Source organism: Callorhinchus milii, unplaced genomic scaffold (assembly GCF_018977255.1).
Source record: "Callorhinchus milii isolate IMCB2004 unplaced genomic scaffold, IMCB_Cmil_1.0 Scaffold5, whole genome shotgun sequence".
In the NCBI taxonomy this organism is placed as follows: domain Eukaryota; kingdom Metazoa; phylum Chordata; class Chondrichthyes; order Chimaeriformes; family Callorhinchidae; genus Callorhinchus; species Callorhinchus milii.
In genome coordinates this window covers 51,251,366-51,274,093 of record NW_024704746.1, presented here as the reverse complement: position 1 = coordinate 51,274,093, position 22,728 = coordinate 51,251,366, and the positions used below count along the sequence as shown (strand labels likewise).

The following is a 22,728-nucleotide window of genomic DNA, read 5'->3' as shown; positions in this document are numbered from 1 at the left end:
GCGGACAAGCTGTTTGTGGAGATGGTGTGGGAGGTAGGATCTGAACGATAAGCATTGAACTGGTTCCTGTTTGCCTTGAAATCACAGAAAAATAGGCTCCATGATAGAATAATGTATTAAATCAGATTGACAATTTTTTTCCTTAACTTTCAAAATGCATACTTAAAGATTATCAACATTCTCTGTTTGTACAATGTGTTTCAAAATTGGCAAAGTCCAAGAGCAAACTAACTAAATTTATTTGAGAACTGTCAACTCTTCATTCTGGAACCAAGAGATTTTCAGCTTGGATGAGTTGTTAGATCTCTCACCTGTCAGATCAAACCTTACTTTGCGACTTGAGCTCACAGTGTAGGTGAACACAGGGGAGAGCTACGCATTATCAGAGATGCTAGTCTTGTTAAATCATTCTGAGACATTATTCTACGTGAAAGGTATGATAACTGTAAGTTGTTGTTGTTGTCCTTCAAATAAGATGTTAAAATGTGGTACCACCTGAGTGTTCTCAGGAAAATGTTAAAGATTCTACAAGACTAACGGAAAAGAGAAAAGCGTTTCTCCTGTTGTCCTGGCCAATTATCCCCCAGATACATTGGTCATTCACCCCCGGTTTACAGAATGTTCCTGGTACTGATGGTGTCTGTGTTTGGCTGCGAAAACAGAATCTATATGTGACAATAATTATCGTGAAGCACTTAAAAATACAAGTTTTTTTAATATATGTATCACACATGCACATTATTTGATTTTGCTTCACAACTTCAGAGTTACAACATGCTTTTAATGTGTGTCAAGCTTGTATTTACTGTTAAATTTTAAGAAATTATTGCATCATTTAGAACATTGTAAACAATTTTAGGTATTCCATTTGCCATCTCGCCGAAATGGTATTTATGTGGGAGCTGTTCTTTTCTTCTCCAAAACAGGTGCATTCTTGGTTCCGTATATTATATTCCTCTTTACTTGTGGAATCCCAGTGTTTGTCCTGGAAGTTGTGCTTGGACAGTACACCAGTCAGAGTGGAATCATGTCTTGGAGGATGGTCTGTCCCCTTTTTGAGGGTAAGTGCAGATTTTTTGCTTGAAATTATTTTTATTTTTTTGGGTCAGCCGGGTGTCTGACACATGCAGAAACTGTTCACCATGCTTAAGAGTATCCGAACCAAACTGAGAATTTCATGCATCCCACCTACACATGGAAATCCCACAGATAGATTGTTGGAATGGAATGTGCATTCTCTCCCTGGAGGGACACATCCCACTTATCTAATTCTGGAATGCATTAGGTGCATCCAGAAGAGTATCCGTTAGGGTACTGCTGGGATCTAACCAGCTAAAATCACATAGTTTGCCATTGATATAATAATAATAGCAATAATATACTTAGAATACTGTGTACAGTTCTTCTTAGAATACTGTGTGCAGTTCTGGTCCTCACACAAGGATGATCCCAGAACTGAGAGGAAACTATCAGGAAAGGCTGAACATGCTTGGAGTCTTTTCTTTTGAAAAGAGGAGGGTAAGGGATGACCTGATCGAGGTCTTTAAAATGGTGAAAGGTTTTGATAGGGTAGACATAGGGAAGATATTTCCACTTGTGGGGGAGACCAAAATCAGGGGCCATCAATATAAAATAGTCACAAATAGATCAAATAGGGAAGTTAGAAGAAATTTCTTCACACAAAGCGTAGTGGGAATGTGGAACATGAACACCACAAGGAGTTGCTGAGGCAAATATGATAGATGTATTTAAGGGTATTTAGATATATGAAGGATAAAGGAATAGAAGGTTATGCTTGAAGGCTTAGTTGAGGAAGGACAGGGGAGGCTCATGTGGAGCATAAATGCTGGCATAGACCAGTTGGGGCCAATTGCCTGTTTCTGTGCTGTATATTCTAATATATTCTAATAATGATGATTGTTGCATTTGATATAGCACCTTCGAGATGCCTTTAATATAGCATCTTTGAGACCTCTTAAAGTGCTTCACAGAATAACACTGCAAAGTGAATTGACTGTATATTTTGTGTGCGAAATGCAGCAGCCAATTGCGAACAGCAGTGTCCCATAAACAGTCATTGATTGAAGTGAACAATGTTTTCTTGTCATCTGGTAAGCTTTCCCACTGCTTGTCCAGCTAAGACCACCCTACCCATTAGGGTTTTGGCTTGCTGGGTTAACAGGAGCTGAGTGGATGACTCCCCGCTCCAAGTGACTGGTCTGCCCTTACGAATCCTACAAATGATCCTGGCTGGCTATGCTGTCGTCAGCAGTGCCCCGGAATACTGTGGAGCCACCTCATTCAGGAACCAGACTCCCAAGACCACCATAGAGGGCTGGCTTGATTTAGTTCAGAACCTGATTATCCTCCCTTCCCCCACCCACAAGGATAGTCACTAGTTGGTCATTTGATATCTGACAAGTGTTGGTTGGAGCTCTCACTAGATGGATAGTAACATCCCTGCGAGTTTCCTGGTGGGCAACACAGCTCAGTATGAAATGCGCGAGAGTATTGCAACCATCTTCCTCGTTCATAGTTTAGGCACATGTCCCTTCCCATTGAACAATGTTTCCACCAATTGGAGGTGTGGAGTTTAAGCAGCAGCTGCTTGCTACTTTGCAAGCCAATTAAGGTGGATTCTTGGCGTTGAATGTACGAATGTGTGCTTGAAATTAGAAAGAAGTATGAGTGTCATAAACGGAACCAAAAGCTTCAAGGGGAACTGCATGATTAACACGAAGAAAACTCCTTTCTCTTTTCATACAGTGCCACTCAAAACCCCCTTGGACAAGCAGATAGGACCTTTGTTCAAGGTTTTTTTCAAAAGATCCAAAGGAAGTAACCTAGACTAATAATAATAACACTAGACTATGTGTTCACTCCTGATGTGAGACTTGAATCTATTATCTGGTGAATGTTTATGGGCACCTTTTCTTTCCTGTGGCAGGTATCGGTTATGGCACACAGATCATTCTTTCGTACCTAGCAGTGTATTACATTCTCATTCTGGCCTGGGCTCTCTTCTACCTCTTCAACTGTTTCAGTGCTGAGCTGCCGTGGGGCAGCTGTAGTCATGAGTGGAACACAGGTAAAACTTTGGGTAATAGACATTTTGTTTTGCTGAAATAATTGAAAATGATATTGAGCGTAATTTATACAAATTCCAATATTAATAATCCTTGCATATCAAATGGAAGGATTATTAATATTGGGATTTGCCTAAAAAAAAGGGGAGAGAAAAATAGAGGGATTGAGGCAGAGAGATCCAGAGTTTCAGGGTGTAGTGGCTAAAAGCACAGCTATTGATAGTGGAGCAGAGAGGACAATGGATGTGTAGAAGGCCACCTGAGTGAGGCAGAGGAAGGGGGTTGGAAAGGTAGGGAAGAGCTTGGGCATAAAATGATTTGTGCCTGAGTGTGAGATTCTTGAAATCGATTGGTTATTTGAGAGGGAGCACTGGCAAGAGCTGGGGTGATTGAGGAGCAGATTTTGGTACAGGTGAGAATACTTGAGGTGCTATTCTGAATTAATTGGATTTTATGGGGTGGCATCGCAGACATCGTGAAACCATTTTTTTGTGATGCAATAACAGATTGCATTTAAAATGATGACTTTCATGTCATTAGGTTGTCTCCAAGCTCTTCACAGGATTTATTATATAGTGTAGTAACAGTGTAATTTGTAGATGTCTTTCTGATCAAAAAATCTCTGCATAATGAATGTAATTAAAGGGACAGAATCATTCTCCAACTGTTGGAACTAAAATTTAACACGATTAGCATATTTGTTAATCTCCTAAAATTCTGGCATTGTTAATTGTCAGTTTGTTACCTGGGTCTTTGTTTTAAAATCGTACTTTAGAATTTAGCACTGAGGAGTATAATCTATAATGTCAGTGAATTCCTTCTTCTTGGCAATAGCTTGAACAAAAGTAAAGTTCCTCTATGCAGACTTCGATTATTGTTCTTGTGATTTTTATCCCTATTGACTTTTTATGGGTTTACAGCTGACTGTGTGGAATTTACAAAGAACTCTTCAGCCAACAACTGGACAAGGACAACAAATGGAACCTCTCCAGTTATTGAGTTTTGGGAGTAAGTAAAGCATTTTTAACAACATTAGTGTGTTTGAGAGGAAATTTGATGCTGTTGACCAAAGGTATGGTCAGAGGTAGGCTTTTCAGAGTGATTTAAAGGCAAGGAGCAAAGGGATTTGAGAGAAAATTTCATAGATTGAGGGCACATGGCAGAACCCATTTTAATAATGATTGAAGAATCTCACAAACTGTTAAAGCAACTACCTGCATTCAGCAACCACCAGCTGCCAACAACCACCTGAAACTATCCCAACCAGTTTTCCAGAATATACCAGTATTGTCGTTAGTAACCATCTGTCTAATGCAACTACTCTTTTTTTTGGCCCTGTCGGTGTACAGACATCCTTTTCAGTGACCAGTTCTAAGTGAATTTAAGTTACCAATAATGCAATACCAATTTCCACAGGCCCAAATTTAGACTCCCACCAGACAACTAGTGCATTTACTAATTTACTAATTTAGCCCACCTTGCGCCCTCAGCTTCCTGCTGCATTGGTAAATGCACTAGGAGTCTGGCGGGAGTCTATACCCAGGCCAGCGGAATTTTTAAAAAAAATCAGGCCTAGTCAACAAATCAATGAACCCTTACTCAGAGGCCACCCTTATATGAAGTCCACTTTGGTATAGGCCCTGAGAGGTTACTGAAAAGGTTTGATTGTAAATCCTGAAAATACCCCCTCTCATTTGTTTGAGAACTCAATGAATTGCATATCAGGAGTTTCAGTCCTGACACTATTTCTTTGGGGGTTAAAATCATTTGGTGTTTCTGCTTCATCAGAATCTATGATAGTCACATGCATAGCACGAAAAACCACACATCTTCATCTGTGTTTTTTTCTCTGCAGGAATCATGTCCTGAAGTTGTCTGATGGGATTGACAATTTAGGCGCAGTGCAGTGGAAGCTGGCCCTTTGTCTTCTTCTGGCCTGGATTATCTGTTTTTTTTGTATCTGGAAAGGAGTAAAGTCCACCGGCAAGGTGAGTGCAGAAAGTGTCTTTTTAAAAGAACTGTTCCAAGAGGCCAACAAATCTAATTTCAAGATTTTGTTGAGTTCAATGAAACAGAATAATTTGGAAGTGAATATTTGATGACACCTTTAGCAAGGAAGGAAGAACTTGCATTTTTAATGTCCTTCATGTGATCAAAAAATCTTAAAACACTTTATAGTATAAGTGATAATTTTTGGCAACAAATATGGCCATCAATTTGCACACAATAAAGTAATTCAAATAGCTATGGGGTGAATAACGCATTTACCTGAAAGATTGTTGGCCAGGATACTGGGAGAACGTCCCTTCTCTTTTCGAATAATGTTTCCATTAAAATAAATTGAACAGACAGATATAGTGTGAAGGAATGGAATCTCCCACGATGTAGTGCTTTTCCAGCACTACACTGGATAGTCAGCCTGAACTGTGAGGCCAACCTTAACTCATAACAACAAGAACTTGCATTTATATACCACCCTCAGTGCTTAAAAATGGTGGAGCCTGATGCTGAGCCAGGGGGAAGGTGACCGTAGGCATAGTCGAAGAGGAAGGTCTTCAGGCGCAACCTGAAAATGGGAAAAGAGGGGAAAAGGCGAAGGGATTAAGGGAGGGATTCCCATAGTTTCAGGGCGTAGTGGCTGAAGGCACAGCCGCTGATGGTGGAGCGGAGGATTCGAGGGACAAGGAGGACGCCAGAGCCAGTAAACCAGAGGCAGCGGATAGAGCTGTGAGGAGAGAGGGTGTTAGAGAGATTGGGGGGGGGTGCCAAAGCATGGAGGGATTTAATCAGCAGTGAGGATCTTGAAATCGATCCACTCTGTGACAGGGAGTCAGTGGAGTTTGCAAAGGACTGAGGTAAGTGGGGTACGGAGTTTAGTGTGGGTGAAAATGCAGGTGGCGGAGTTTTGGATGTGTTGAATTTTGTGAATAGTGGAAGATGGGAGACCGGCAAGGAGGGCATTTGAGTAGTCCAGCCGAGAGGTGACGAAGGGGTGCACAAGGTATATTGGCAGCTTGTGGGGTGAAGTATTGTCAGAGACGGGCAATGTGTCAGAGGTGGCAGTCCTGGTCAGGGACTGGATGTAGGAGAGGAAGGATAACGGGATCGGAACCTGACGTCTAAGTTATGCATGCGTTCAGAGAGATTTACGGACAGATCGAGTAGGTTGAGGAGGTCGGAACCACAGGACAGAAGACGTCGATGGGAGCTAAAGAGTTTGGCTTCCGTCTTATTGACGTTTAACTGCAAGAACTTTGCACTCATCCTTGCTATAGGTGGGAGTGCTACCATCTCAGGGCAAAACACTGTTATCACAACATGCCCTGTTCATGGTTTTCTTTTGCAGGTTGTTTATTTCACTGCTACCTTCCCGTATGTAATGCTGATCATCCTTCTGATCAGAGGCATGACCCTACCTGGTGCTGCCGAGGGAATCAAGTTCTACATGTATCCTGACTTGTCCAGGCTAGCCGATCCTCAGGTAACCAAATCTTTGGGCTAAGTGCTGCTGGCCATATGTTGGATTTTTCATCCCTGACATAAAGGATAATTTAATGTCCTCACCTTAGAGGCAAAGGAAAGCCTTGAGGATGATTCTTCATTTAGTGGAATAAACAATGAAAAGTGTCAATAAACAATAAACACTGAAAAGTGTCAATAAACAATGAAAAGTGTAAGGCTTTTCAATCTTGCAAGGAGATATCTTAGCAGGAACATTTGGATATACATATAGATGATAATCAGATTAAGAAAATAACCTGGAACACAACTTCCAGGTATGCCAAGGCAGGAAGATAAGGGGTCCCAGGTTCACATTTGTGAAGGACAACTTTCTGTATTCAATTTAACATTTTGCAGAATGCGACAAGAAGATAGGATATAAGTTATTTCGATCTCCCCAAAGACCAAGAACATAAGAACATAAGAATTAGGAGCAGGAGTAGGCCATTCGGCCCCTCGAGCCTGCTCCGCCATTCGATAAGATCATGACTGATCTTCAGACCTAACTCTAATTACCTGCCCTCTCCCCATATCCCCTAATCCCTCTGTTTTTTAAAAATCTATCAGTCTCAGCCTTGAAGATGTTCAAGGACTGAGCATCTACAGCCTTCTGGGGTAGTGAATTCCATAAATGCACTACCCTCTGAGTGAAGAAATGTTTCCTCAACTCTGTTCTAAAAGGCTGACCCTTAATTTTAAGACTGTGACTTTGCCCGAGAGGAGCCTTAATTTCCAGTTTGCTGATGACCCCTGCTTCATTGCACAAAACAAGGTCTAATATGGCCTGTTCCCTGGTTGGCTCCTCGGCATACTGATGAAGAGAATTATCCTAATACATTCTATAAACTCTTCCTCTATCATACTTTTCCCAATTTGGTTGTTCCAATCCATGTGCAGATTAAAATCACCCACAATTAATGTTTTTCCTTTACTACATGCTCTGCTAATTTCCTGATTTATACCTTGAGAGATACTGTGACTGCTGTTTGGGGGTCTATAAACTATTCCCACTAGAGTTTTCTGCCCCTTGTTGTTACGTACTTCTACCCATACTGACTCTACTGCCTGCTTTTCTGATTTAAAATCTTTCCTCTCTACCGTTTTTATCCTATCTTTTATTAGCAGGGCCACANCCCCCCTCCTCGTTTACCACATTGCCAATCTTTTCTATACGCCACATACCCTGGAATATTTAGCTCCCACCCTTGATCTCCCTGTAACCATGTCTCGGTGATGGCTACCAGATCATACCCGTTTGTTTCTATTTGTGCATTTAACTCATCTATCTTGTTTCGAATGCTTCGAGCTATGGAAGAAGATCAAAATATACTTCTCAGAATATAAGCTGTTCGGAATGTTTGTGGGTCTGAACTTTGACAAGGACCTTATTGCTTTTGCAATCATAAATTATCGTTTATTGACATTACTTAACACTATAATGTAACAAGGTATCTAAAAGTAATAGAACAACAATATGAAGCTCTCAAAGACTGTCAACCATAGATAACGCTCAAAATTCTACGTTTTAACTCCCCGCTTTTGACAAAGGGTTTTCATGCTAGCTCTTCTCAGAACAAAACAAAAAAAGTAAATGTGAAGAATGTGGATGTCTAAATCTAAGTTGTTGTGGTCTTGCAAAAGTATTTTCTATTGTTTGTTTAAGGTCCGTGATGTTATTCAATGCTTCTTACAACCAAGGCATATTTTCTTGTGTCAGGTTAGGTTGAAGAAGAATGTATGTCTTAATGTTGGCACATGCTGAAGTAGTCAGCTTCTTATCACTGCCAACATACTTGATGACTGGTGTGGCCATTTCTTTCATTTGACATTTCTAAGATGTAGCACAGGCTCCACAAGTTTGCGAAACAAGTACCAGATAATTGGAAATCTTTCCCTTATCTTGTTGTCACTTCCACAAACAGTTATTTCCATAATTTCTAATAGTACTTTTGGTTGTGCTCCTTTAGTTCTTGTAAAATTTCAGAAGCTGCAGATATTCCAAACAAGCTTTTGTTGTTTGACTTCCATGTTCCAGTGAAGAGAGCATTGTGTGCAAGTGGAACTGTAACACCTCAGAATGGCTTTAGTATTCAGATATAATATAGAGATTTTACTTCACAGCTAACTATAGGCTGTGTTTCTTTTTTGAGAGTGATGGGGTGGTGGGGGAGTCACTTTGTGACTTTGAGAGCAAACTTTGTGGAGTCCTGCAGCTCAGTGGCTAGAGCTCTCGCCTTGCAAGTGAGACATCTGGGTTCAATTCCAGGCAGGGCGAAACCTTGGGCAAGTTTCCTTACTCCACACGCCTAATAATAATCCCTCCAATACAAAACAATAATAAATTGGTCATTTTCAATCCACGACTGTTTGTGGGACATTGCTGTGCCCAATTGGCTGCCGCGTTTCGCCCACAAATATATGGTCAATTCACTTTACAGCATATTCTGTGACACGCTTTGAAACATCTAGAAGATGTGAAAAGCGCTATATCAAATGCAAGGATTATTATTATTATTAAACCTCCTCACAGTGTAGCCAAGGCCATTCATATCAGGAACAAAGATGTCATGTCCTTTTTTTAAAAAAATTCCAGAAGAGATCAGAACAGTAGTAAATTACCCCGATAAAATGCCTCAGGAACACTCCCTCCCTTCACTTTTAGTCAGTCAGCCATACTGATAGATTAAATTTATTGCAATTTGCTTCAATTGCTTCCAAACTATCGAACCCTTTTGGTACAGCCTTCACCTACCTTCACATTTACCAGATAATAATATTCCTTACATTTGATACATAAAGTGGAAGTCTCAAAGCACTTCACAGGATATACTGTAAAGTGCAGTGACTTTTTATGTCGTGGGTGAACAAAGTATCCGATTTACAGAGAACAATATCCCACAAACAACCATAAAGTAAATAACCAATTTAGGGGATTGTTGGCCTAGATAATTTGAGAAACTCCCTTCTGTTTTCCGAAAATGCTATGGGATTTTTAATGTACACCTGAACAGACAGATGAATCTCTGGTTTCACATTGTTTCACATCAGATATCAATTTGTGAGAAATGGTGAAATTATGGCCAGCAAATAACCTTGAAACATAGTACATACAAAGCCCCTCAATGGATTTACAGCAACTGTGTACTCGTAGGCAAATGCGCATTAAAGCAGGGATGACCAATTTGCAGTCCGCGTGACTAATATATGCATGTAATAATAATAATAATCCTTGCATTTGATATAGCGCCTTATCATGTCTTCGAGACATCTCAAAGTGCTTCACAGAATATACTGTAAAGTGAATTAACTGTATATTTGTGGGCGAAACGCAGCAGAAAATGCGAAAGCAGTGTCCCACAAACAGTTGTGGATTGAAGTTAACAATTTATTAATATTATTTTTAGGGAAGGAATTATTACCCCGAAAAAGCGATCCACCAATCAACCAGGTTCCTACTTACTGCTAGGTAAACAGAGTCGAGTGGAGAAAGGAAACTTGCCCAACATTTCACCCTGCCCGGAATCGAACCCAGGTCGCTCACTTGAGAGGCGAATGCTCTAACCACTGAGCTACAATACTACACAATGTAGCCTGCAGGCTACAAGTTGGCCATCTGCTTTAATGTACTGCTATTAGACATTCTTGCATTAAAGGATAATTCAGACACCGGAAGAAATTCCTTTCTCTTTTTCGATACTGTCATGGGATCTTTACCAGCCACCTGAAGAATGGGCATATGGGACCTTGCTTTAACTTTTTGTCTAAGGACTGCACCTTAACTCAGATTTCAGATTGCTACCAACTGACACCTGCACAACCTATTGCATTTGATCACGCATGCTTTTTTGTTTACTTCAGGTGTGGATGGATGCTGGTACTCAGATTTTTTTCTCCTATGCCGTATGTCTGGGTGCTCTTACGTCCCTGGGAAGCTACAATAAGTACCACAATAACTGCTACAGGTATTGTGCTGTTCACAGTCTCTCTATCCTCCATTCATGTAGATGACCTAAGAATGATTCCTTAAGCAGTAGGCTCAAATTTTATAAGTGTCCTATGATGTTGTTTGGAACTGTGTTGAAAGGTGAGTTAAAACACTGCCCTTTACCACTAGGAGAGAGAACAAAATTGAACAAAATTATTCATTATCCTGGCCACTTCACTGTACACAATTATTCATTATCCTGGCAGCCTTCTTCTGAGAGGTTCCAAAGGTGTCTAGTTAAAAAATATAATGATATAATGCATAAACCTTCAGGACCACTATGTTTAAAGTATAATAAAACCCTGAAAGTTAATTATTCATCAAAGGACATCACATCTTATGGGTTTCAACGTGATACCACACTTAAACATCTCCATGACCTTCATTTCTCAAATGTTTTGCAGATCAATTTACTTGCCATTTATATTTGCTATCACATATCATATCTTCGATACGTTACACAAATACAGAGAGATTTTGATCCCATTAATCATCCAGGTTCAGCACCCATTGTTCTCCCAGGCTATCCTCTCTCAAACAGAACTCAATTTTGTTTCTATGACTTATGACTGAAAATTTCTCCAAAGTTGCTATTTTTCCAAATGATAAAATTTCTTCTGTTCCCCTCAGTGACTGTTTGATGCTGAGTGCTTTGAACAGCGGAACAAGTGTAGTATCTGGTATTGCTGTCTTTTCCGTCCTGGGATTCATGTCATATGAACAGGGTGTACCCATCTCTGATGTGGCAGAGTCTGGTAGGGAGCACTCTTATTTTTAAAACTGTTTTAAATAATGTTTCTAGTTTATTTAAGCACAAATATTGAAACCTGAAACCCAGGCTCTTTTACTTTCAACTAATCCGTTTTGTCCCAGAAGAATGCTTTAAATTCAGCTTATTCACAGCTGTACTGTGAAGGTTCTCACCCTTTGATGTACTTGCAAATTTTTTTAATGCTTTCTTACTAAGTGGCCTTTGCTTCTGTTCTAACCCTGTTGGTGTGAGTCCCTATTTCAAAGTTGACTCAACCAAATCAGAGTCATACACAGACAGGTATTCCCAGTTAACCCCAATGCCTGGTAACTGGAATGTCCAATCAGAGTCTGCTCGCACTAGTAGACATTCGATGTTGACAACTACCCTCCGAAGTGCTTACTCCTTTTCTTATCTAGAATACTACAGAGACTCGAGGTGATATTCAATAGAAACAACAGCTCTTTAATTAAAACCTACCAACCCTAGGCTCCCCTATATGTAAGGAACACAACAATAGCAGATAAGCAACAATGCAATCAAACATAACAATCGCACATAACTATAACAACTGGCGGCACAATACTACATTAGTAAAGAAATATAAAACCAGCCCTGACTGTGCAGTTGTCCTGTACACATCAGTACCAGATGATGACCATTAGTTAGCAACCACGAGGAGCACCGAGCACTGCCTTATGTAGATGTGTGGCTCCGCCCACTGTATGATGCGAATGCGAGGGTTTTTCCCGTGTTAGCGCCCATGTGTTAGTTTACTCTACAGCTGCTTGTTAGCTGACTGTCCATCAAGCAGCCCTGGATCTATAAGCAGCTTCTGCTTCGTTGAATCTTATAGAACCCATTTAAATAATATGGCAGATGGAATTTAGTGTGAGGAAGTGTGAAGTTATCCACCTAGGTAGCAAAAATAGAAAAACAGATTATTTTCTAGAGGGGGAGAGATTAGATAGTGTTAGTGTGCAGAGGAATTTGGGTGTCCTTGTACACCAGTCTCAAAAAGTTAGTTTGCAGGTGCAGCAAGCAACTAAGAAGGCAAATGGCATGTTAGCGTTCATTGCAAAAGGTTTAGAGTACAAGAGTAGGGAAGTCTTGCTGCAACTGTATAGGGCCTTGGTGAGACCGCACCTAGAGTATTGTGTACAGTTTTGATCTCCTTATTTAAAAAAGGACATACTTGCCCTAGAGGGTTGCAGCGTAGATTCACTAGGTTGGTTCCTGGGATGAGGGGACTGACCAAATAAATGAGGATAGGCTGAATAAACTAGGGCTGTATTCTCTAGAGTACAGAAGAATTAAGGGAGATCTTATTGAAACATATAAGATTCTTAAAGGGCTGGATAAAGTAGTCACCGAGGGTCTGTTTCCCCTGGTAGGATAATCTATAACCAGGGTTACAGTTTTAAAATTAAGGGTCAGCCTTTTAGAACAGAGTTGAGGAAACATTTCTCACTACCCCAAAAGGCTGTAGATGCTCAGTCCTTGAACATCTTCAAGGCTGAGACTGATAGATTTTTAAAAAACAGAGGGATTAGGGGATATGGGGATAGGGCAGGTAATTAGAGTTAGGTCTGAAGATCAGCCATGATCTTATCGAATGGCGGGGCAGGCTCGAGGGGCCGAATGACCTACTCCTGCTCCTAATTCTCGTTCTCATGTTCTTAAATAATATTATATTGTTATGTATACCTATTATTTACACATTACAAAAGACTGCAAGAACAGGGTAACAGTTGACAGTAAACTACAGAGTACATGTTCCAAAAGACCTCAACAATTGATGAAATCCTGAGTCTATTTTGTTCTTTGGCCTTTTTGACATTTTGGGATCTTCCATAACTCAAGATTTTTATAAATTATATAAATTAAACAGTAAAATGGAAGTTGCAAGAAGTGTAAGTGTGACAAATTAGGCCCCAATTTGACTGAGTGCTATCTGAATATTTGGATTTAGTCTCTTCCATTCCCACATCCAGGGATCTTCGCATCCTTGAAATGAGCTTCTTCCCACCCTTCAAATACATCATCTTACATCTTCACCACAATGCAACAAGGCAAAACCTTAAGCAAGTTTCCTTACTCCACATTCCTGTGTGCACCTAGCAATAAGTGGGAACCTGGTTGTTAGTCATTGGCATTTCGGAGGTAATATCACCCCCACCCAGCAAAAAAAAATTTGGTCACTCAATTCACAACTTTTTGTGGGACATTGCTGTATCCAATTGGCTGCCGCATTTCACCCACAAAATATACAGTCAATTCACTCTAAGTATATTTTGTAAAGTGCTTTGAGATGTCTCAACAACGTGATAAGACACTATATCAAATGCAAGGATTATTATTAAATCAAGATTCACTGCACTATCTTCCTCTGATTTATTCTTTTTTCAGAACTTCAAGAATGAGCTTTTTTGTCACTTAAATCTCTGCAAGCTTTACAAATTCAAACCTGGGAATTACCCCACAAGTTCTTCTTGACTTCTTTTCTCATCTACTTTTCTCAACTTTGGTATCCTGCACTATCAGTCTTAGCGCGTCACTTCAATTGTTCAATAGGGCAAAGTGAATGAAATATGTAATCCTTCTATAACAGTACAAACTTTCCAACAGATGTAAATAAGCCAAAGTGAGAATAGCTGCTTTGTCGGATGCTGACTGTATGGTTGTTGGTAGAAAGAAATGAGGAAAAATAAAGTCTGTCTTTTCAGAGAGATTGCTTTTCAATTTACAAATACATGCATTGTGCTAAACATTTTTTGATCTTTGTGGATGTATCTTTCATAGGTCCTGGTCTTATCTTTATCGCATACCCCAAAGCAATTACCATGATGCCTTTCTCCCAACTCTGGGCCTTTTTATTCTTCCTGATGATCATCTTCCTGGGTCTGGATAGTCAGGTAACTGCCTCAATAATACTCTGAGAAAAAGTAGGGTTCAATCTGATCGGTCTCTTCCCCGAAAGGTGTTGCCTCCATATATAGAGATTCACCTTCAAAGTAAAAAATAGCAGCACAGAAATGAATGGACTTTGCAACTTTTAGCATATGTGTGACCCATGAGTAGATGCTGTTAGCCTAGCTCAGTACTCTTACCTCTGAGTATAAAGGTTGTGAGTTCAAGCCTCACGTCGGTATATGGAGCTCATAGGTGAAATTGCCACTCCATTGCAGTGCTGGAGGATCGCTGTATGCCTGGAGGTTCTGTAATTTGGACGAGACATTAAACCAAGTCTCCCTGTCCAGGTGTATGTAAAAGATTCCATGGTACTATGAAAAAAAGACAATTTCTTCTGTTCTTTGGCCACAATTTCCCAGATTGAAAATGTTTTTTGTCATTCACTTCATGGATGTTTGTGGGATGTTACTGTGTACAACCTTTGCCTTCAAACACACAGGTACTGTACTTTACAGAAAAACTCTGTGAATTGTTTTGAATTTTACCAAGAAAGATTCACAGAGAATGTATAGCACAGAAACAAGACACTTGGCTCAACCAGTTTGTGCCAGTGTTTATAATTCAAATGAGTCTCCACCCATTCCCTTACTCCCTCTCACACCCTTCTATTCCACTCTACCTCATGTGAAGGTCTAGTTTCCTCTCGAATGAAACTAGCGCTACAGGCAGTGAGCCACATCTCACTATCCTCTGGGTAAAGCAGTTCCTCCTAAATTCTCTTTTTGATCCATTAGTTGCTATCTTACACTTGTTTCTCCTGATTATTTGTGTCTCACACCGCCTCCACTTCATCTCAATTAACGGTTTCTCCTCCTGCCCCTGCATCGTCTTGTGCGGCGTTCATCAGGGCTCTGTCCTCGGTCTCCTCCCCTTCAATATCTATATGCTCCCTCTTGGTGACATCATCCGCAGACATGGAGTCAACTTCCACATGTATGTTGGTGACATCATCCGCAGCCATGGGGTCAACTTCCACATGTATGCGGATGACATCCAACTGTACCTCTCTGCCTCCACGCTTGACTCCAGGACCACTGCTGACCTGAGAAAATGTCTGTCAGACATCAAGTCCTGGATGAGAGCTAACTTTCTTTAGTTGAACGTCAACAAGACCGAGGCTTCCTGATTGACTCCCATCAGCGCTTCTACATCTCAGGCGCTGACAGCATCACCATCTATGGTTGCACACTCCACCTCACTAGGACTGTCTGGAACCTTGGCATCTTGTTTGACCCTCAACTATTCATTTTACCCCACATCTGTGCTTTCGCTCACCTCCAACAACACCCAGCTCCACCACTGTCCCCGACTGCAGGCCACCAAAACCTTCATTTCATCGAGCCTTGACTATACAAACATTTGCTTGTTGGCCTCCCTAACTCCTCCCTCCATAGGCTGCAGATTATCCAGAACTCTGCAGCCTTTGTTCTCTCCCGCACCAGGCTCTGTGACCCTATCACCCCCATCCTCGCCCAACTCCACTGCCTTCCCATCAAACAGAGGTTCAAGATCCTGGTCGTCACTTCAAAGCCTTCCATGATCCTGCTACCCCCTAGCTCTGCGACCTCCTACCATCCTGCTCAGCGGGCTCCGGGCTGCTTCATGTCCCTTGCCTCGCTTGCTCCACTATTGGTGGGCGGGCCTTCAACCACTCTGCCCCCACCCTCTGGAACTCCACCCCCTCTTTTGCCTCCTTCAAGACCCATCTCAAGACCCTTGTCTTCAACTGTGCTTTCAATCACCCTGCCCTCCACTCTCTCCAATCCTGATCCCAAGCTTGGGTCCGAAACTCTGTCTGTCCAGCACCTTGGGATGTCTTTCCGACGTGAAAGGAGCTATACAAATGTAATTTTGTTGTTGTTGTTGGTACAAATTCCCCAGCCAGTGGAAAGAGCCTATTTATATGAACCTCATCAAATCCTTTTATAATTGTAAACACTTGCTTCGACATGCAAGGATTGCAAGGATCATCAACAGGAAGGATTCTTATTATTATTGGCTTTGTGATCCCTGCCAGGCAAATGACAGAAAATCCGTAAACTAAGAGTAACGTGAGTTCCAACAAACTGAATTTCAGGTACATCTCCCTGCGTTTGCTTCCTATCTTTGAGCATTAGAGACAAAATAATATAAATGGCAGGCTCCTTGTTGGCTTTTACCTCCAAGTTAAAAGTTTTCTTTGCTTCAATAGAGAATGGATAGGAATTTCAACAACAACTTACATTTACATAGCGCCACTCATGCACGACAGCGTCCCAGAGTGCTTGACTGTGGTGGAGCACGATGCTGAGCTGGGGGGGAGGGGGAGGTGACCATAGGCACGGTCAAATAGGAAAGTTGTCAGGCGCAACCTGAAGATGGGGAAGGAAGGGCAAGGTGGAAGGATAGAGAATAAGTGTTCCAGAGTTTCGGGGTATAGTATTTCAGCATACTGAGATCAACAATGGTCAGCTGGAGTTTCATTGGCAGCAAGATGGTGTTCATGTCACTCTTCCTATCCGCTCCACCATCAATGGGCAAACTATTAGCCATTCTTCTCCTGTTCTCTGAAACTCCATCCCTCAACTTGCTCCCTCCCATTCAAAACACGCCTCAAGAAATACCTCTTTGTCCATGCTTTTGGTTACCTTCACCATCCCCATCGTCTTGGGCTCCTGTTTACCACCTCCCCCCCCCCCCCCCATCTCCCACTCTACAGCAGTGTTGAGTGGGAGATGGGTGGGGGGGGGGGGGGAAGGTGGTACAAAAGGTGCCACAAAAGGTGCTATGTAAACATAAATTGATGCTTTTTTTCAAACTTCAACTTCTGCAGTTTATAGGTGTTGAGTGCCTGGCAACAACGATTATGGACTTATTTCCAACAAAATTCCGAGGAACAAATCATCGAGCGCTTTTTATCCTGGCGATCTCAATGGTCTCATTTTCCCTTGGACTGTTGTTGGTGACAGAGGTGAGAGTTCCTTGCTGTGCTCAAGAGAACAAAGTATATTTTTTCCTGCTTTTTGGAATAATGTTCCCTGTGCTGGATAAATGGGAGAACATTAGGGACATTGCTTTTTGGTAATCGAATGTCAGGTTGACTTTGCAAAATGATGGGTAAGACTTGGAAGGTTTGCATTACTTTCCCTTCTTTTCCAACTCATTCCCATATAAGGATGACAAGCACAGTGCTTCCTTTGGGCAATCAAGCAATGATTGCCGCACGCTTGGCATCTTGTGTAGGTGAGGTCGGTGATGCATTTGCTCACTCATGAGAGTCTAGGCATTGTACAACTTTTGCTATTTGCAAAATATAAGGGCAGGGATCAGGCCGATGCTGGTGTTGCTTTGCGATGTTGGCAAGTACACAATTATTGTTCACAATGATCATGCTAGGGAGGAAAATTCCACTTGATCTGGATTTATTCTATTTATGAAGCATTTTAGAATGAGCTGAGATTAGGAAATTCTTAAATACAGTCTTAATTTTGAAGCTAATTTTCTGTAAATGATCTTTGAATTTAAGTTGACACTCCAGTGCAGTTCTGAGGGAATACTACATTGTCAGAGGTGCCAAACTTTGGATCAAATGTTAGAGTGAGGTCCTTTATGTAAGTGGATGTTAAACATCTCCTGGCAATTTGAAAAGTGAGATTGAGTTCACCCGGTGATCTGGCCAACAATTATCCAGATTAATTTGTCTGCTGTGCAAAATTGCTGAGGCAAAATACAGTCATTGCACTTATCAGCATTCATTGTCAAGTTTTTTGAGATATTTCAACATGATAAAGTGCGATTAAAAAAACGCTAATTGGCAAGTGCTTTCTTTCTTTAGGGTGGGATGTATATCTTACAGCTGATCGATTACTATGCAGTCAGTGGAACATGTCTGCTATTCCTGTCAACCTTTGAAGTTTTATGCATTGGCTGGGTGTATGGTACGTATGTGAATTGAGATGCAAAAAAGATGATCTTCAGCGGCAAAGCTCAATCTTTAGAAAATTCAAAATTAGTTCACAGCATTTTGTCTACCGAAAGTTTGGCTACTTGGCAGATGCTGAAAGTATGGTCCAGTGATCTCCACACTGAGAAACACAAAGAAATTTAGAATTTAAATGTGATTCTGATGGGTCCTAGAAGCCGCTGAACCAATGAGCAGGCAATAGATTTCTAAAGACCAAGGGATTTTCCTGTTTGGTATCAAATCCAGGCTCAATTATGCTAACTCCTTGCTTGTCAATCTTCCCAACTCCATAAACTGCAGATTATTCAGAACTTTGCAGCTTGTAACTTCTCCTGTACCAGACTCCATAAACCTATCAACCCTATCCTCGCCTGGTACCACTGGCTCCCCATCCCCCAGAGGTTAGAGTTCAAAATCCTCATCCTCATCTTCAAAGCCCTCTACAGCCTTGCTACTTCCTACCTCTGCGACCTGCTAATGCCATACTGACCTGTCCGCTCCCTCCACTGAGCGGACTCTGGTGTACTCCATGATCCCCGCCCAGCCCATCTACCCTCAGCGGTCGGGTCTTCAGTCTTTCTACCCTCACCATTTGGAATGCCATCCCACAGTTCCTTCATCATACTCCCTCTCTTGCCTCCTTTAAGGCTCATCTCAAGACCTTCCTCTTTGACTGCACCACCTTCAGCCACCCTCCTAACCCTGCCCTTCCAGGTCTTTACCCCTCCTTTCAACCTCTCTGCCCTTACCCTCTGGAACGCCATGCCATAGTCTCTCCACCTTGCCCCCTCCCTTGCCTTCTTCAAGACCCATCTCAAGACCCTCCTCTTCGACCATGCCTTCCGTCACCCTCCTACCCCTACTCTCCCTGTTCTCCACCCCCCTGATCCCAACCATCAGCTCAGATATGGATCCCTGCGTCCAGAGTCTTGGAACATCCTCCTGATGTGAAAGATGCTATACAAATATAATTGTTTTTGTTGTTGCTGTTGTTGCTCTTCTTTACTCCTACATTTTCTCCAAGCCTGTTATTACCAATACCTCTTCAATGGTGATAATGGGGGGGGGAGGAAGGAAGGAAGAGAGAATTAGAATGCAGACTTATTGAAGAAAAACACATGTTGGGTTAGGCTGAATGGCCTAGTTTGGTGCTATAATTTTATGTTGTGTTCTATATTTACTTTTCTGTCTAGGTGCTGATCGATTCTATGACAATATTGAAGATATGATTGGGTACAGACCCTGGCCCTTCATGAAGTGGTGTTGGTGTTTCATCACTCCTGGAGTTTGTCTTGTAAGCATCTCATTGTTTTCTAATGAATTATTATTCAAATCTGTTGGTTGAATCAATCAAGGTAGAGAATGAAATGAATTTTATTTTAATTATGACAAAACCATTTGTCGTGGCTCCCATCCTCATCAAATTCACTGAATCTCACCCACTTGTGCATGTTACTGTAATCCTCACCGAAGTTTAGCGAATTTCTCCCATTTGTACCTCCAAATGTACGTACCCCAGTCAGGGATTCTTGTAGTGGATTCTCACCATTAGTTTACCTCATGGGATCTCACTAGTGGCTTATTTCAGGGGATCTCACCACAAGTTTATTTCAGTGAAATCCTTGCCCAGGATAGGGAATATTATTAATTTGTGTATCTAAATGTAATCCTCACCCCTGCCTAGGAAATGTCAGTCAAATGTGCCTCTCAGTACAGACTTCACATCAGCCTGGGGGATCTCAACCATTTGCTTTTACAATTCCCTCAGGTGATGTGAGGATTACACTCAAAGGCACAAGCAGATAAACTTCTCCAGCCTTGGATGAGATTAATTAAAAAGTAAGAATCTTATTGATAAATTTGTGTGATGGGGGATAAATGCAGATGAAGCTTTGGAGTTCCATTCCCTTACCTTTATGCAAAACAGGTGACCCTTTATTATTTTCATTTTCAGTTGTCTCATTACTGAATTCTTATTTCCTCATTTTGTTGCAGAGTACTTTCATTTTCTCATTGATTGAATACAAACCTCTCAAATACAATAAAACCTACATGTATCCGATGTGGGCTTATGTCCTCGGTTGGTTACTTGCACTCTCCTCCATGCTGTGCTTCCCATTGTGCGTGCTCTTCAAGTTCTACACAACCAAAGGGTCCTTCAAGCAGGTGAGCTGGCTTTCTTAATTGAAAAAAAACATGTAGACCCTTGCTTGTCTTATTCTGTAACATTCTTGCTTCTGGATGAACTGGAACTCAATAATAATAATAATAATAATAATCCTTGCATTTGATATAGCGCTTTTCACGTCAGGAGGACGTCCCAAAGCGCTTCACAGAACACACTGTAAAGTGAATTGACTGTATATTTGTGGGCGGACGCGGCAGCCAATTGCGCACAGCAATGTCTCACAAACAGTCGTAGATTGAAAATGACCAATTTATTATTGTTTTTTGGTTTTTGGAGGGATTATTATTAGGCGTAAGGTAATGTGCCAGACTGAAAAGTCACCAGCAACAAAACCTTGTGTCATGTACCTAGAAGAGACTTTAAAAAAAATCTACTCAGACATTTCAGTATGATGAATAGAAGATGGAGATATTCCCCAAGTGGAAATATTAACAATGGAGAAGAGGAACAGAGGGATCCAGAATTCCATATTGTTAAAACTACAAATTGTTGTAAGTAGTTTCCTAGAGAAGAAATTCTCAAAATGCTTTTCATTGACGATGTTCGATGAAGGGGAGGCCAGTTGCAGAAAACTGGTCGATCAGAGGTTAGGTTTACGAAGCATTTCGAAAATAAGGAAAGGGGCTGAGGTGAAGGAAGTTTGGCGGTTCCAGAGCGAGAGCGCAGTGCCTGAAAGCTTGACCACTGATGACAGGTTGAAGTTGATAGGGACGGCAGCAGGCCTCAGCGTACGGAGAAAAGTGAGCGAATGGGTTGTTGAGACTGGAGCCTGTAACAGAATAGGGAGTGACAAGGACCTGGAGGTATTTTGAAGATTCGGCATGAGGAATGGGGAACCAGTGGAAGCTGGTGAAAATGGGGCTGACAGGTTTGTGGAGCTGAGTTCAGGAGATGATATGAATGCAGTTCTAGATAAGCTGAAGCTTGTTGAACATAAAACTAGGGAGACCAGCAAGGGGTTATTTAAAGTGGAAAAGTGAGAGGCTAAACAAGTTACAGATTTGAATTGATATTCAGTCTTTGCTTTGCTGATGTTATGATTCCTTTACCTGAAAATGAACATCACTATCAGATGGCAAGTTTGGGATGAAAATTACTTGGCCTAAGACAAAATAGGTTTTGAACATGTGGAATGCATTGCTCCAAAGGGCTGTGGAGTAGAAAACATTCAGTTGTTAAAAAGGAGAATGAAACTTGGAAAGTAAATACTGTATTATGGAAAAAGGCAGGGAAATTGGATTAAACAATAAGATAAACTCACCCACCACCTGCTATCAAGTCCATAAATAACACTGTTGGTAAGGCCCTTTAAACTTGTTTTTTTTTTACTGATTTTCACTTCCTATTTTGGGGTGAAATCCAATCAGTAAAAAGTGATATTTACCATAATTACATTTCTATAAACAGGATTAGATGATTTTTTGTAGCATCTGTGATGGTGTGCATATATCTCAAAAGCTGCAGTGATAATTCCAGAATTATGCACAGTTTGAACCAGTGTGCCATTGAACGAATGTTCCAAAATAAAGCCAAATGAATTTGGTGAGACTTGTTGTGCTGCATTATTTCCCACAATTTTTACCCTTTTTTGATGAAAAAATCCCTGTGAATAAAAAATAACTTTTAATAGTCCTCCATCTTTGGCTACTTTGAACAATTCAGTTGAACTTGAAGGTAACATGCCTTGCTGATGCAATGATTGCTTTGAAAATGAACATCATCTATCAGATGGTAAGTTTGGAGAAGGAACTCAGAGAAGGACTTTTCCTGTGACCAGAGTCTGTTGAAGTTAATTACGGCACTCCCAAATTCTGCCCTTGGTAAAGTCATTTAGCTCTGCACAGAGAAACATAGTCAAGTATGTATACCTCAATGGTACATCAAGGAGGCTATTAACAATTTAACTGAATTTGTTCATGGACCCAAGGAGATATCACTGTGGGTTGATCTCCATCCAACTAGGCTCTGGTGGAGGTGCACACTGATCACCTCCCTTTTGTGAGGCTCTGGTGCACAGTGATCACCTCCCTCCAGTGGTACTCAGCCGCGCATTGGATCATCTGTGCGTGTACTTGCATGTATGGTGCAGGTGCACACTGATCTCTTGGGTGTGCACAGCAGTTGGTGCCGGGGTTTGCGGATCTTTGCGAACATGGTGGCCAGAGTCACACCTTCACCAGCTTCAGGTAAGCCTCTTTCCCACGACTGCAAGTGCACCTTACACAGTCACTCTGATTCTTTATATTGCTGTTGTTTTCTTTGTTATCACACCCCTCTACCCTCGATCGCTCTACCTTCACA

At 41.3% G+C, this 22,728-nt stretch overlaps 1 protein-coding gene across 3 annotated transcripts in view; it reads left to right on the top strand.

Moving 5' to 3' along the window:
• The window catches only part of LOC103181872 (sodium- and chloride-dependent GABA transporter 2), a 32,173-nt gene that overhangs the window by 4,205 nt on the left and 5,240 nt on the right, over window positions 1-22,728 (top strand). The window contains exons 2-14 of one of the 3 annotated variants that reach the window (XM_042335579.1): window positions 927-1,061; window positions 2,948-3,088; window positions 4,007-4,094; window positions 4,942-5,074; window positions 6,433-6,567; window positions 10,446-10,549; window positions 11,203-11,327; window positions 14,126-14,238; window positions 17,109-17,246; window positions 18,111-18,213; window positions 19,433-19,533; window positions 20,235-20,405; window positions 22,549-22,613. In XM_042335579.1, coding sequence (XP_042191513.1) covers window positions 927-1,061; window positions 2,948-3,088; window positions 4,007-4,094; window positions 4,942-5,074; window positions 6,433-6,567; window positions 10,446-10,549; window positions 11,203-11,327; window positions 14,126-14,238; window positions 17,109-17,246; window positions 18,111-18,213; window positions 19,433-19,533; window positions 20,235-20,405; window positions 22,549-22,613 — 1,552 coding nt within the window. Of the gene's footprint in view, window positions 1-926; window positions 1,062-2,947; window positions 3,089-4,006; window positions 4,095-4,941; window positions 5,075-6,432; window positions 6,568-10,445; window positions 10,550-11,202; window positions 11,328-14,125; window positions 14,239-17,108; window positions 17,247-18,110; window positions 18,214-19,432; window positions 19,534-20,234; window positions 20,406-22,548; window positions 22,614-22,728 lie in introns of those variants that run through there. The other 2 variants (XM_007898630.2, XM_042335580.1) reach the window with 2 other exon arrangements.